The 16,767-nt window shown below is 39.6% G+C and overlaps 1 protein-coding gene and 1 long non-coding RNA gene across 13 annotated transcripts in view; one reads left to right on the plus strand and one right to left on the minus strand.

Annotated features, from left to right (window-relative positions):
• The window catches only part of SVIL (supervillin), a 133,148-nt gene that overhangs the window by 84,420 nt on the left and 31,961 nt on the right, over positions 1-16,767 (minus strand). For 11 of the 12 annotated variants that reach the window (XM_088159930.1, XM_088159915.1, XM_088159908.1 and 8 more), the window contains exon 1: positions 16,271-16,399. The exons of the other annotated variant lie outside the window; for it this stretch is intronic. In XM_088159930.1, the coding sequence (XP_088016056.1) occupies positions 16,271-16,334 (64 nt within the window). In that variant the 5' untranslated portion in view covers positions 16,335-16,399. Of the gene's footprint in view, positions 1-16,270; positions 16,400-16,767 lie in introns of those variants that run through there. 12 annotated transcript variants of the gene reach the window in all.
• Positions 5,904-16,767, plus strand: part of LOC148225086 (uncharacterized) — a 28,431-nt gene continuing 17,567 nt past the window's right edge. The window contains exon 1 of the long non-coding RNA XR_015801620.1: positions 5,904-6,224. This is a non-coding gene — a long non-coding RNA (uncharacterized LOC148225086). The remainder of the gene's footprint in view (positions 6,225-16,767) is intronic.

Below are 16,767 nucleotides of genomic sequence, written 5' to 3' on the forward strand. Positions count from 1 at the left end.
GAGATCACATCCCCCTTCTTCCCACAGACAGGGAGAAGAGACTATTTTTACACAGCTGCTGACTACTTTGACAAAAATAAATGGAAGTAAAACCTGAGGCCAGTCATCTTCCTGATACTTCTCTCTCCCAGGGATCTCAGGAACATTTGAAGCAGAGGAGACCAAGTGAGAAGAGCAGACCCCAAGAATTTTAAGCAATAACCTGACCCGAAGTAAAAGATCAGGATCTGCTTGCATTTTCTTTCTCCACCCTGCTTTCTCTCTCACCAAGAAAAACTCTCAGCTAGAAAAGCTGACATATCTTCAGAAATTTTTCTTTTTTCTTTTGGAAAGAGACTCCAAGTTCCATTCAGGTTTTCTTCACTACCTTCTTCCTCTCTAGTATTGCCAAGGTCAGATACAGGAACCATGCAAAAAGGCATGAAAGCAAAACAGAAAGAGGAAGCATCTATTTAAAGGTACTTTCATCCTTTTCAGAAAAAACCTTTTTGTTCCACAAGTTAAAGTTCACATTTTGCACAGTCTTTAGCTTCTGGTTTTCCCTACGCTCCTGAAGCATTGGCTCAGTGCTGTTGAATTGAGGAAAAAATATCCAGTTCACTGCTGATCCCAGCACTGGTGCTGGGTGGACCATCAGCACTAAGCTGGTCTCTCACTTTCAACCTTTCTAGACCACAGAAATGTCTGGCTTCTATAATAGGAACCACTCATATCCATCCTCTGATGGACGGTCAATATGAGAAAGAAGGGGAAATACTTATTAAAATATTATTTTGCTAAGGAACAGCCTAGCTTCCCAAATGACATGGTTTTCTTTCTAGTGGACGGATTTGTGACGAAGGTCTGGCATCTCTTCAGTTCTTCCTCTGTGACAAGTAACTGTGCTGTCTCCTGCATGGATGCAATCAGCACAGCTTTGGCTGCCAGCATGTGACATTCAAAAGCCTTTTATCCACAACAGTCTTGAACTTTGTTTTCCATCACGAAATACATCTTGCAGATGTATATTTTTATTTTTCCTCCTGATCTCATATATAGAGGCCACATTGTTAAAGCATCTTTAGTAAGCAGGAAGAAGGTGGGCAGGACACAGTTTCTGTGGCATAAGTCCCTCTTGTAGGAAAAGGACTCAAGACTGTGCACTGGGGAAGACCTCATGCTTACTGAATCATGCAAACTGCAGGATTGGGCAAGTGATAAATATGCTTTCCTCTCAGAGCACTCCAAAAACCTCTGTCAAAAAGACAGCCTGTGTTTTACACCCAAAAGCAGACAATGCCTCTTTAGTCACCCTACAACAAAGGCTGCTGAAAGCTGAGGTTAAGAAATTATTTTCTTTCTCTCAAAATTGCATCACATATCACTGGACATTGCCAATTTCCTGCTGCACTCCCAGAACTGATGAGAATTCTTGAAAGTATTGTTTCTGATAAAATGTATTTCAAAATGTAAGGCTTTTTGCATATTCATGGTCACAAAGCATCTCTATTAGACTTAGTGACTGCTGAAGAGTTGCCTCTTAAGAAGAAAGATTTTAATTTCAAAGCAAATTGGAACGATTTTCTAAGTCATCCTAAACCTTCAGAATCTATTTAACCTGTTTTGAGATTCACAGTTGTTTTCAGGCCTTTTGCTTGGATTTAAGAACTACTTAATCTATTCTTTTTTTCAGCTGTTTGTTGACCAAACTAAATTAACTACTTTAGTTTCGACTTTAGCATTATACAATATCTTAAAAAAAAATTCCAATAATTATTTTTTCCTCTTCTTTCTATGGATTGTGGTATTAAAAGGGACCTGTGGTATAAATTTTGAGTTGAGAAAAACAGTAATGTGTTCTTCCTTTTCAACTTTCTATTTAAGAAAGGAAATATTATTAGAAGTGGAACAGTAACATTAATTTCAGTAAGATCCCACAATTTAGAACTTTAACCACCTGATTCCAGGGCAGCTATAATTGTGTTCAGTAGTTTTGCCCATTGCACTACAACGTCATGGGAAGAATCACAGAATATTCTGAGCTGCAAAGGCTGCATAAGGTCACAGAGTCCAACTCTAAACTCTGAAAGGCCCATGGGGTATGAACCCACAACTATGGTTATTAGCACCATGCTCTAACCAAGTGAACTAATAAATATGAGGGATTGGCACTGGCATTTCTCCTGGAGTGTTAATCAATGCAGTCAAAAAAATGCAATAGCAACTGACTGCTGCCTTGAGTAAGTAAAGCTAGTGAAGTATTAGTATTCCCTGTAATAAGGCTCGTGAAGACTACAGATTGCATATAACAATTGGCAATTTTCAAGGGAGCCACCACAGCAGGGCAGCCCAGCCCTGCAGGGCAATTTATGACAAGTGAATGAGCCAGAAACTGTAATCAGATCAGTGACAAAAATAAGCTCAAAAGACAAACAGCAACTCAATCACTCGAAGCTACTTTATTTTCACAGTAGCTGGATGTAAATACTTCCTCTTCCCTGCACTGCTAGACTTTCAGTTCAAGGAATACATTAAGAGATTGAGAACCTACATCCAACACTGTAGCTGCCTCTGATTGTTGTATTGTGTTAAAACTATTGTGAGAGTATGCTCAGCCTAGTTAGCCAAGAACTTTACCACCTCTATAATTAACTCTGGAATCTGACATCATCATCCCCTCAAGGTTTTCTTAAAATTTTAATAGCCCGGTTTATGAATATTAATTTGCCAGCGCTACACTTCCAGGGATTTATGAAAACCCAATGGCATGTCAGTGCTCAAAGAGCCTCTATTACTTCTGCTTCTTCCTTAGCGTATTTATTACAAGTCAGAAAGTGCATCAAGCCTGCAGTTGATCCAACCATCTGAGTCAATTCATAGAGATTAAGTGGCACAGCAGACACTGAGTGCTGCTGCTCAGGGTGCCTATTAATCCCTCCAGTGGACGTGATGCATCTTCACAGGCCTCATCGGTTCTAGGCTATAAAATCTGTTTCTCCCTTATCTCCTCCTGTTTCTCTCCTCCTACATGCCACTGCAATTACAAGCCAAGCACACGACAGCCAGCCCTTCAAAGGCTGCTCCCGTGTAAGGAACAGTTGCCTAAACCACAGAGTTTATCAGATGTGTAAAGGCAATTATTCCCCACAGTCAGCTTGTTTCAGCAAGTGCTACAACACAGATGGGACTGGCACACTGCAATAGCTAAGTAAAGTTTGTGACACTTTAGTCCATTACCAAGAGGCATAAACATTTCTTCTGTATCAAAAGGTATAATTTGTTTGACAGTTTTTTTGTGTTGTCCAAATTATGACAGTGCTGAAGCTTTAGGCTACTGGCTTGGACATTACTGTGTGTCACAGACATGGGATCCAACCATCCCCAAATCTCCAGTTTTAAAAGAAGAGCTCAATAAAAGTTCATAGGGCAGGTAGATCAAAAGCTCTTATGAATCTGAACAGGGCAACAAATATTTAGAGCACAGCTTGTAAGGAATATGAAAATCAAGGCTACATTTAATGCATTAAACCAGTTGTATATTAAGCCAGAAGCTTTCTCCTAATAGTCATGCAAACTGTAAAGCAAAACTAGAAAGCCAAATAGTGTCATTTCTCCTGTGTATTCCTTAGCTATATTTCTCCATAGTCAGCAAAGAGGCAGCTCAGGAAAGCTCAGAACTACTTTTGTAATTTCCTGGCAAAACAAATTTAGTTAGAACTTTCTGAAGTTATTGTCAAGCCTTACCTTACAACAATTTATGCAATTATGTGATTTTCCCCTCAGCACCACTGCTTCAGAACAAACAAGGTAAGAGGCTTGATCTGTCATAAGTGAGCATTCCAAGCTTCTGGCTTTTGTTTCTGCTCCAAATATTTACACAACAATGAAAATATCTCAATTTGGAAGAGTAACTTCCAACAGCACCATTTGGCAAAAGCAGTATTTAAAGGCATCTCCAAAGAGAACCTGTAGACTACTCAGCAGGAAAAAAAGAGAAGAGAAATGTAAATAAGGAATAACAAGTAATAAAAAGGATATAATCCCTGAACGGAAAGGGAGAAGAAATTAGAGATCAGCAACAGAAACAGTCAAGAAAGAAGGTCAGAAGTCCTGAAGGATGTAATCATGATCCTATTTTTAAAAGGGAAAGGCTAAAATTGTGACTGATACAATGGCCTATGGGCCAATCCAGAAAGTTTGAAGTACCATAAATAAAATGGCTTTGTAGAACATCATCACTTGATGCTTCCTCTAGCTCCCAGATCACAGCTTTGGCCAGAGACTGGTGTTTGGGAAGACTATTGTGAATTCCTACCAGCGCCTGGGGGAAAGCTCTGCACTACAGGCAGTCCTGGACACTGCTCAGGGTACAGCAAGCACATATCACTGTGGTTGAATTACACTATTTCTGCTTGGCTTCTGTAGAGAAACCAGCTTATTTGGAATTGTTTTTTAGCTTCCTAGCTTTCTTTGGGGAGGGAATGATTTATTGTAGTCAGAACACAAAGACCTATTGTCAAAGTCACAAGCTGCCTGTTTGCCCCAGTCAGGAGAGATCCTTTGTGGTACAGGGGGGGAAGGGGAACCATCCACTTGTATGGGATCTCCCTTAGAAGCAGAGTGTGGTTTTTTTAACCGTTATGATTATTTTAAAAAGCAACAGAAGTTTTTAAAAAATTACTTCAAGAATCCGACCCAAAAGCTTGATTGTTGCTTTGCTAAGAGCTCCAAAAGTAGTTGAAAAAAATCCAAACAGAGTCTGGCCTGCAAAACTCTTCCAGCACCATGAACCCCCTTTATCTATTTGTTTTTGGGGCTAGTTAAATCTCTAGCCTGCAACAAAATCGGGTTTGGGTAGCTGTCAACCCTTAAAGTTAAACAGCTACAACACTTGGCAGGTGGTTTTAAAAAGACTTTTAGCTACAAAGAAAAACATGATGGGCGGGATAAAGCTGAATGCCCTTTTTTTTTTGGCACCCAATACTCTTGTAGGATAGACAACTATGTTGGCCAGCTTCAGGGTCCTGAATTGTGTAAATATTTCCAAACATTTTGAGGCTGTCAGCCTTGCTGGACCACCCACAGGGAGTACAGCTTGATGGCCATGAGAATAGTACCACCGACCACACTGTTTTTTACTGAATTCTACTGAATACACTTAACCTCCAGTGAACTGACAAAATCACTGCTCTGTGGAGGAAGAGCCACACATATCTGCCCAGCAGGAGATGCAGTAAGGCATCCCTTTGCAGGCAGAAGGGCACATCTCAGCTTCACTGGCTTTCTTGGTTAGGTTTGGCCCACCAGTTTAGCAACATTGTGCTAAACTTGTGCTTTGCTCCCCAGGTAAGAAAAGTGCTTAACACAAAAATCTGTCTTCGTGAAAGCAACATAGACACCAGAAAACTTTATGGTAATTCAACTAATTGCTACACGTCACAAGAGAGAAGCAATTCAGAAGTGTTAATCAGCCTGAAGCTCATTCCAACTCCAACCATTTATTAGACTGAAGTTGAGCAGGTTGTGTTTTACAGACTGAGTCAAAGATATGAATAAGGAGTAAAACACCCCCAGGTACCTGAGGAGACATTGTCAGGGCACAGGTCATGTCAGTGAAGTCATGTTGAGAATGAGGTATTTACACCTCCTAGGGTGTAATCCCATGGTGAAATACTTAGATTTAATCTTAGACTCTTATCCCAGCATATCAACCCTGTCTGCTCCCAGCAGAGGTGTCTGAAGATCCTGTTTAAACTAGCTCATTTATCCAATCAAGACAGGAGAAGCAAAAACATGAGAGAGCTCCTCTTGTGACTCTTGGGGATGGTGCGGTGCACTGCCAGGAATTGGACTCAGTGATCCAGGTCCCTTCCAACTCAGCATATTCTATGATTCTTTAAGTGCCTCCCTTGAAGATCCCTCTACCTCTCCATCTCAATGCCTGGTCCCTAATCCTTGTTCTCTCTCAACTCCTGCTTCTCTCCTCTCTGTCTCTCCAGTCTTGCACAGGGAGCAAGGCGCCTGCTGCGGAAGGCTGCTCATTACACCAGGAAGTACAAGAAAGTGAGCCTAACAGTTCTTGATTTATCTGAAGCATTTGCTGAGAGGATTATGTGTGGAGTCACTTCTTTCCTGACAATTAACTTCCATGGAGTTGTGCTGTCGAGACGTTTCATTGTCTGCATTCAGTCCCTCACAGGCACTGGAAGTCACTCATAAAATTCTCTTCAATTACTGGGCCCTAGGTATAAATCAAAAATATTTCTCCACTTAATATTTCACTACAAATGTGCTACTTCTGTGCTGGCTTCAGTCAAGCTGTAGAGTACTTGTGATATTAAATATAATTATTTCATAGCTGCAATTCAAAATTATGCCCCAATTTTACTTACACTGATTCTCACCCAGGTTCATACAAGCCAGCACAGGCAGTATATGAGCTTTAGTCATTCAAGAAAAGAGTTTACATATATCTCAAATCAAAGGTGCAGAACTAAGCAATTTCAAGTAGAAGACTGCTCAGACTTAAGTCCTCATGACATTCTTCCAGAAGCATTACATAGAGGCAAGTAGATCATGGGTAGTTTCAATACTGGGCTAGAAGACACAGCAGTAGACTTGGTCCAAGAATCAGTACAGTGTCTTAAAATAAAAGAGAAGTTCTCTTTTGCATAAGAATATTAGCCCAACACTTGCACAACATTTTCATACATGTCTTACCATCATTTAAGTCTCTAAATGAAGCAAACTGAGGCTGTCATGAGCACAGTATGATAGACCTAGCATTACAAACCTTTAAATGTTGACGTCCTACCTGATGAGAGAGATGAGAAAGAAAAGCACTGAGGAACCTCACAGAGCTCTTAGGCCCTCCAGTTTTTATCTCTTCTCTTGCCATCTAACCCAAGCCAACACAGTGTTCCCTACTCACCTGTCCTACATGCTCACTCCCACACTGAGCAACTCTTTTCAAACCCTGACTTCTCCTCTGCTGCTCATTCAGCTCCCACACTGACACAGCCAAGGTGGGCAGGTCTGAGCAGCCCACAGGACTTGGGAGGAAGTGGAAAAAACTTCTGACAGAGGAGTTCCCCCATCTGTGTGGCCATGTATCTAACTGACACTATTGGGGAGAGTGGCTCTGGAGCAAACTGGGAATGGAAAGACAAGTGGGAAAGATTCCTAAATTGGCATTTTAAAGCAAGGTTGTCACTTTCACTATTTGTATCTGCTAATCCAAGTTAGCAGCTGCCTAAAGTAGTCAGAGGAACAAAATTGGTGACCCTGGCCTTTAACAAAAAAAAGAGATCTGATTTTGAAACTTATCCACCTGAAGCCTGAATCCACTTCAAGACAGCCCTAAGCACCAGTCTACAAGCAAATGAACAGCAAGGCCACTCTTGGCCTCTCTTGTTCAAAGCAGGGCAGCTACAAAGAACACAAAGTCTCATGGATTATTTTATGTCTTTTTTCTGCAGTTAGTAATTGCTATGAATCCTAGCTAATATGTCTGGAACACATTACTTACTCAGAGAGAAAAATGTTGGACAGAAGTGTTTTCTCCTTTGACTTAACACTTACAAGTCCTTACAGCCAGCAAATACACATAGTCCATATAGCCAGAAACACGATTAACACCAGAAAATCTAAGCCTCTGTGACTCACTCTAAGTATGTGCCAGGATAGATCATTTTTCTTTGCCCACCTAAACATAGCTCTTACATATAAAGGATTGTGACTTCATCTAATGACTGAACAGCAAAGGCTTGTTGGGAAGGCTTCTCTGGGAAGAGAAATGCCAAACATTTGCACATACAGGAGCTTTTTTTTCTCTTCATAGCTCTTTCAGAGTTCCTCTGATCTGAACACTATCCCTTATCTAGCACACCATGCTGTAAATGAACATGCAGTCATCAAATCTGTCCTTTTGAGCTCTGATGTACTTCAAGACAACCATTCCTTGGCTACTTTTTAGAAGAACTTAACCTAGCCAGGTTTTCTACAGCTTAAACATGACATTCTCACATCTTCAAGATCTCGATCTGGCCAGGTCACTCCTTAGATGTGGTCAGCAATCAGGAGCCCTGATGAAGGCTTGGCTAACCCTGGCCCTTCACAGCAGGACTCGCAGCTGCCCAAGGCAGCAACATCTTTGTGTGTGTTTGCCCTTTACAGACCTGTACACACACACACATCTACCTGCCTGATCCCCACTCCTCCAAAATCCTTGGCAGATGTCAAGGGTAGATTTACATGTTATTTCATAAAATTCACCTTTTTCAGCATATGTGGTCAGTTCAGTCAGTCCTTATTGCTCTGCATAAGACAGAAGACCCTTATCCTTTTAGAAATGTCAACAAGAGGGGGGAAAAAAAAGTCAAAATTGTCCACACATCAAATACAAACAGATGCTTCTTCTACAAATGTTCTAATTGACTCATGTTTTGGGTACAAAACCACTCTAGTCAGTTTAAGCACAATTCTAGATGACTGCTACATAAGCAGAATTGACCACAAGAAAACTTCTAATGGTTTTGTTCATTCTCAATACAGTTAGTTGACTGAAAATGCAATGTTGATTTTTTGCAGAGCTACAGCTTGCAGCAATTCCACATATAAACTGACAATGCATTTTGACAATGCCAAAATGGCATCTGTCACAATTACATTTGCAGCACACTTTTACATACCTGTGTACTGATAAATAGAATATTTTAATATGTAGAGCTCTATGACCAAAATATATTCTGCTATTTTTTAAAGTTTCGTTTAAGAAATGAAAGTAAAAAAGATGGGAAACTTCAACCTGAGAATTTGCTATTTAAATCTATAATGCAGCCTTTAAAGACCTGAGTTAATTTTACATGTATGAAATGAAGTTTCCCATTCTAAAACTCAACCTTCATCTATAAACGTGAAGTTTCCTTACTTGCCAACTCTTACTATCCAATCAGAACGAAAGGATGAGGGCTGAGCTGTATTTTCAAAGTGTAAAACTGTGTACAGTTCACACTGCTTTTACTGAGAGCAGCTCAGGGAGTTAGCATGTTTTTTGTTTGAAACAGTTTAGTAAAAACTATCTCTAGGGCATGCAGTAAGTTTAATTTGCCTCAGCTTCAAGTTGCTTAGGATTACCAACACTAAAGCCTTGAGTTTGCTTTTCAAAAGAATTATATGCTCTGGATGTTTGACTACAATAAGAAATATATAATTCAAAGTTAGCTTTACATACCACAAATAACAGCTACTTCTCTTCACAATGAAGAGGTGAAAAAGTAAAATCTACTGCTGCTGGAGCAACAACTGTGTTGGCTGTTCAGCTCCAGTTGCCTGTGTTAAAACATCTGGCAGAGTTTTTTTTATTGGAACTGAAGGCAGGCAGGTGTTACAATGACTGACATCAAAGCCAAGGGAACCCAGGTCTCAACTCACAGATCTAACTTGTGGCTACAGGGCTAGCCTTACCATACCCTAGACACCACTGGAATGCCAACAGCTGCCTGAAATTCTGCTTTCCGTAGGATTTCATCTTGCTTTCAGGAACAGTTGCCACTTAATGGAAAATGACATTGAAATGCTGTCCATTTTTCACTCTAATATAAACAGTTGGGGCAATTATTTTCTGAGTTAAAGAGCTATTCTAGCTGTCTCTGAGGCTTAACTGGGCTTCTTGTCAGAAAGGGCAAGATTGAAAAAGTCACATGTGAAGCACATATGACTTGCATATTCTCTAGATCATTTGGTGCAACTGTTTTGAAACAGTAATCCACACTCCTTCATCCTTCCACAGAGAGCTGATGGGAGACAATGCTACCTTTGTTTTATTTTAGGGAATAGACAGTAATTTTGTCTAAATCTAAGGCTGATATTATAGAGCAAGAATGAAACCCTGCACATCTTTGCTGACTGCCAGGAGTTTTACAGGTATAAGCCAAAAGGAGCACATTTGGCAGTCATTAACTCCACAGAAATATTATTTACTTCTCAGTACTTTGGCACACAATCTCTGCACTAACACCTGAATGCAGTCCCTTTGTAATAGACACAGGTAACAGCATGGCATTTTTTGGTGTCAAACAGCTCAGTTCTGTCAGGAAATTGCACACTTCCTTCATAATGGTCTGATGGAAGCTCAAGTTGCTTTAGAAATATATCTGACCTTAAATATTCTGACACATGATGCTTGATGTTCAAGTTCCTTGTGATGATTTTTTTTGTGCACATGAAGAGAGACATGCCTGGAAAGCCAAATAATTTTAATCTGGGTCTTTGAAAACTGACTTTACAGACTTTTTTTTTAACTCGGAAAACTGGGCATCATTAGAGCAAAGAGAGACCATCCCATCAACTAAATAATCAAAGAGTTAATGCATAATTGCTGTACCCTCTCTACTGAAAGACTCCCTTCAACACACCACCACGTGAATCAGTGACATCAGAAGCATTTTTATCACCAGTTACCCAATGCATTCTTATCTGCTTAAGGCAGACTCCAAGTAGGACATGTTTTGCTCATTAAAAATCACGACCTTCCAATGTGTCTATTAACTCTAAAGTGTCTAGTTGGGAATATAGCAAAAGCAGGGAATCAACAAGGTGAGCTCATTGTGCACACTAATTCCTTTGCAAACTCACTGTGCTCCCTTGCAGTAGCCACATGGAGGCTCCTCCATGCAGAAACAGAAGACAGAAGCTTTTGCATTCAGCAAGAAAAACAGACTGCAGACTACAAGGCCTCTGCAAAGTGGATAATCTCAGCCACCCTGCTACTGCAAACTATTCCACATCTTTTGCCTCCTGAAAATTACAGTGGAATTTCCACCCACAACAGCCAACACATTGTTCATTATATTAAAGGTTTCATAGACACCTGATTGTGTGAACATGTTCTAAGAAAGTAAAATGACAATGTTGCATTTAAAAACCCCCAAAACCACAAACCACAAATTCCGCACATTCTTAATCACCTTTTGCATAAACAAATGTGCTCCAAACTATATCCAGCTTTCAAACCACTTCATCAACATAGAGACAAGAGAAACCTCAGCTCATACTGGGTTATGATGTGTAAGACAGACACTCTCCAAGTAGAAAACTGGCAGAAGAATTCAGTGACCTGTCTAAATGTCTTGGTCACAAATGGCTCACCTCCACCATCTCTGAGTCTACCTGGACTCACTGTGAAGGAGCAATTTGCACTACCATTTTCCTTTTCCTCTACTACATAGTTCTGGGGAGTTCTGTGTACAGTCATAGTGTAATCTTTCTTCTCTGTATAAAAAGTAAATATGGCCTAGTTAAAGACATTAAAATTGCTTTATGTCCTTCCCACCTTTATCTCATATAAAGTACCAAACACAAAGAATTTAGCAAAGATATGTCAAGTGCACAGCTACAGTCCTGCTGAATAAAGCTCAGAGAAATCTGAAATCCTCCTTCCGAATGGAAATTTTGGCCAAAAATGTCATTTAGCAATGCAATCAAGACAAAAGAACATGGGAAAGGCAGAACTAACTTTTAAGTTGAGATAGGGAAGAAAATTTACCTGTTCTAACAAGTTTAAACCTCTGCTGCACAAAGAGAAGCTGATATTGTTACTTTACATCAATCAAAACGTTTCCTGCATTCCACCTTTAGTGCACTTAAGTCTGAAATTCAAGTTAAGAGCTTCTGCATACTCTGTGGTATTCAGCTTCCATATGTGACGTCTCTGGTCTGTTTTAAGACTTTAAGGAATTGACACTTTCTAGCAGGTTTACAGGAACAGAACAAGCATATTAAAATAGTGGAGCAATTTATAGCAACTTGCTTTTTAAATATAATTAGCAAAGGAAAAGAAAATCAGATCACATAAAAAAGGATGCTTATTAAAAATACTCATTTTATTGGAAGCAATGTAAAAACATTTAAAAGTCAGACTGAAGCACACATCGGTTACACAATATAAAAATTAAGAAGATGTCTGAAGGAGTATATTTATCAGGCAGCTTCTTCCTAACCCTCACTGCTTCTGCAGGTAGAAGGATTCAATCTCCTATAAAATATGCAGATACAGGTGATTATTTAAATATATATCTAACAAAGTCTGTGGGAGAAAGATTCACTATAAGGGGGAGTTTATTCTAATACACTCTTCCTATCAATAAACTCATAAAGTGGTTTTAAAATAGTAATGGTCCAGACATGTTCTGTCTCCTGGTATTCTCAGGGCTAAAACAAAGGTTTATAAAATTCAGAATAAAAATTCTAGATCCATTTGACAGAGAAATATAGATTTATAATCCAAATAAAATTGAAGGTGGCCTTAAATTGCTAGTTCCTGAAAGGAAAATGGAGAAGCAGATTTTTTTTTTTCAAGGACACTATTCTTATGTTTCTGGTGATTCAAATAAAGCACCTGGGATATCCCTGAAGGAACTCACCTTCCAATCCCCCTGTCCCTTATGCTCCCCCACTTTAAGCAGGCTGGAATAAACCCACTCTCATTTCAAACTGATAGTGCTGCAAATTTTCTCAAAACAAATGGCTGAAGGAATTGCAAGCTAAGATATTGCTGCAAGAGAAGAAGGTAAAACAGTGCCAGTAACTTCCACCTCTTCTACCAGCAGTGTCCTGGTAATGTTTAATGCTAAGAGAATGGAAAGTTGGAGCAAGTTTTCCTCAGAATGCTTCAAGTCTCAAAATAGAGTTATCCAGTGCAACAGTACTCACATGTATTTATAGAACTTTTTAAACAAAAGAGAAAATTACCACTGAAAAGTTTTGTTATTATAGAAGTGTTCTTATAGCCTTTTGTATCACTGTGGCTAAGGTTAACATAATAAAACTGAACAAGAAAAGAGAAACACATCACACAAACCAGCCAGCGACAGGACTTTCCATTCATAGCAGAATGAACTCATCTTCTAAGCAAAACCACAACAATAAAAACACAAAATGCCTTAAGGAAGGCTGAAGGATTGGCATGCATAGGCTGGAATAAACCCACTTGCATTTCAACCTGACAATGCTGTGAATATTCTCAAACAACTGGCTCGAGCAACTGCGTGCAAGCTCCCCGAGTGAGGTGCTACTTACTTCAGAATCCTGTAAAAAATCCACTTGTCTGCCTTTGCACAAAGAGGACAGAAAGAAGGTACAGATGCAGCAAAAGGGGTCAAAGTCTTCTCAAAATAGTTACTGATAACGCCTGTAGCTCTCTTTGGCCAAGTACTTCATAATTCTTGTTTTAAAGAAGTTTCTCGCGTCAGCTAAGATTCTTTTCCCAAGAACCTAATGCTCACCCACTTAGAAAACAGAAAAGTGACTTCACAAAAGTTACCAAATATCAACATGCATGGCTGGCAAGTACATGTGCAGTCAAGATGATTCAGATAAGTCAGATAAATTTAGAACAGCGCTTTCCTAAAAGCATGCGTTCACCAAATGCAGTAAATATGCAGGAGCTATATCCAAGTGCTGATTCCAAACATCAGAGCAAAAAATTTATTAGTGAAAATCTCCTTTTAAGAGTTCGCTGCCATCTGAAGTCCTCAACAGTGTTATTCCTTGATCTGCCTTTAGTATTTCCATCCATCACTGGATTTATCCACATAAAAAGCTATAGGCTCTCCAACCTCTGAGGACTAAGCCAAATGCAGAGTGGCAACTTCACATAGGACCAGCCTTTTATGGTTGGAACAGTAGAGCTTTGATACAGCTAATCTACCATAAATAGCTCTTGAAACTCAGAAGGATCAAATCAGCTGTTGCAACAGTCCCAGCCTGTAGCTGCTTCAAATCCAATTATACTGTCAACTATGGCTTGCAGCTCTCCCTTTTATTCCCCTCGTCCAAAACATTTTCAGTCCACCTCCTGACAGAAATTAGAAGCTGCTAAGGCAAACACAGCAGAATCAAGCCCATTAAATAAATTTTGAAACAGGTGCACAAGTATTCTTACAATTACCTTAAGGAAGACAAGTTTTATTCTCTTAAAAAACAGCTTAAGTATTTGATGCCCATAAAAGAGAAGTTATCAGCCCTGACTTATAAAGCAAACACACAATTTGAAATAAGCAAACAGTTCCAAGAGCAGCAAGCGCAGCTTTAAAAGGCGGGTGAAACTAAGCAGATAAACTTAATAGAGCACTGTCCATGTCCCAGATTAAGGCACAAGGCACTGAATTGCTTGCATGTTTTTTCTGTAAGCTAAATACACTTGACAAGTACTAGAACACCCTGTTATAAATCTTTGAATTACAATGTTTCTTTTCAGGTAGTTAGAACCATTTTCCCACAAAGAAGTTGAGAACTGTAATTTAAGAATTCTCGTAGAATTAAAAGCTTCCAAAATATATGTTTACTAACCATATAAGTTGGTATAACTGAAAATTACCACTAGGACTAAAAGAGCATAGTAATTACTGAGAAACCAGTGCAGTGACATTGTTCTGAGAAAAAAAAGCAGGTTTGGATCCAACAAAACATAGGTGAGCAGTATTATCTTCATGGTTCACCTCACAGTGTGAAGAAACAGTGTACAATGCAAGCATGTAAGTACATGCAAATAAAAGGTATTTTTTCTAACATGTATTATTAACATCCCACCAGTCTTTCCAAAACATTACATCCCAAAACATCAATTACTTCAGTGCAGTACAGGAGTACTTGGTACTTCAAAGGGGAAGAAGTGTCTTGTGGGCCAAATCTATATCTTTATCTCCCACAATCCCATAAATTCTGAACATTGCCAGGGCATCCTCCTAAAATACTGGGCAGGACATCTACATCTAGGCATCCACGCTTTTTATTCAAGCAAGGGTAGAAGAGGATTGCCAATTTCTGATATGTAAACTGCTTTAAGGGCCTCTAAAAGCTACTCTAATGGAAAGGCCAAAATATAAAAATCATCAGCTTCCACTTAATAGAAAATTGTCAGCCATACACTATCTTATTCGCCTTCACACTTGTGTTAAATTTTATCATCTCAGTTAAAGGGCTTGGGTTTTAACTGATTTGCAAAGCATGCAACATACCTTGAACACAAAAAGAATCACTAGACTACAAAGACAATAACAAAACAACCTCAATTAAGTGTGAGTAGGTGAAATTAACTGGTTTGCTGTCTCTAAATTGTGCACGAAGAACCCAGCTGGGTGACCTTCTGGAAGTCTCAGTAAAGTCAAAGAGCTATACAAAGGCACAGACAGTTTTCTCTTTAGGATTTAGCAAATGCTCAACTGAATCAATGCAGATACATGTGGGACAGTGAGCTTTTCATTAGCATGGAGTAAACTCAGCATGTGACAAGTAGATAAAACACACCAGCAAGATCTGCCTGAGTTAGTTTATCACTTTGAACTGAGCCTGTAGAACATGTCACATTATGCTTCTGCATTGTGGTGAAAAAAAAGTAGCTGAACCAACTGCTGACAAAAGTTCAACAGAGCTCTTAAAAATGCAGAAGGCATGCTTGCAGCTGGTATAGAGAAAGAGCAGCCGAGAGCATTCTGCCACAACCACTGGTGCTTTATGTCCTATCCATAACCATTAAAATCCAAGGTCTTTTATTACTGTGGAATTTGAAGGATGCAAGTTATGACATGGAAACACACCCCCTCTAGAAGCAAGACAGGGATTGCTTGTTTCTTTTATAGAAACCACTCTACATTCACTCTCCATATCATACAAGAAACTATGTTGGAGATTTCATGTTTGTACTTGATTTAAAAAAAATAAATAAAAAACCTTGAATGTGCTTTTTTATAGAACATAGGCTTCCTTGACTACATAAAACAGAGCTGCCTACCACAGAAATACAGCAGTTTCTTCCTCTTCCTCCCCAGTACAAAATTTCTGTAAACACCGAGTAGAGGAAGCCACAGACAATACATTAGCTAACCACTATCCCTTTACAACAAGCATAACATCTAGAATGTATCTTCTAGACACTATCTGCTCTATCATCAAAGAGAGTGAGATATCACACATTTGTCAGGCCACAAGTTCTGCCCCAATGAAGACAGAAGTACAAATTAACAGATACACTTTTGATTCTGAGGTCTTGCTTTGAAGGAGGGGATATGTGCTTCAATGAGTAACAGCCAAGAAATAACACCAGGGTAACACACAGTGAAGTGCACACAGTGTGCAAAATCTGGATTAAGCATTCTCTTATTTAATAATTCAGCTTCCCAGTTTACAGATAGCTTCTTTTCAGCTGAGGGGGGTGGAGGGAAGGAGTGACTTCCCAGAAAAAAAAAAAAAACAAAACAAACAACCCAGACAAATTTAATAAAAAGCGACTTACCAGCATCCATTGTTAGAATCATGACCCCACTTGTGTGTCCCAGGAAGCAGGAAGCCTTACCCATCCAGTGTGTGCGAATGACTCAGAAGGACAGCATGGCTTTGTTTCAGCTTATATCTTCTGGCTCATTCACCCCTCCTCCCTTTCGTGGGATAAAAGTGTTGCCTGTGCCTGGCCATCCCCATTGGCTCAGCTAGGGGAACCTACTCATTTAGCACATTCAAGTTTCTGTGAGAGCCTAAAATGACTCACAGAGGATTTTTTATTTAGCTTAAAAAAAACACCAAACAACAACGTTTTTAAAAAAGCCCAAACCCAACACAAACACCTTCTGTCTTTCTGGGAGAAGAAATCATTTATTCTTTCACTATCAGGCACAAATTGCAGTGATGTTATTGCCACAACAATTCCCTGTGCTCTGAATCGAGGAGAAGATGGCAAGTGAGGGAGGACAGTCCCACAGCCTTCAGTAATCCCCAATTCCGCTGCATTGTCTG

Source organism: Sturnus vulgaris, chromosome 1, assembly GCF_052056855.1.
Source record: "Sturnus vulgaris isolate bStuVul1 chromosome 1, bStuVul1.hap1, whole genome shotgun sequence".
Classification (NCBI taxonomy): Eukaryota; Metazoa; Chordata; class Aves; order Passeriformes; family Sturnidae; genus Sturnus; species Sturnus vulgaris.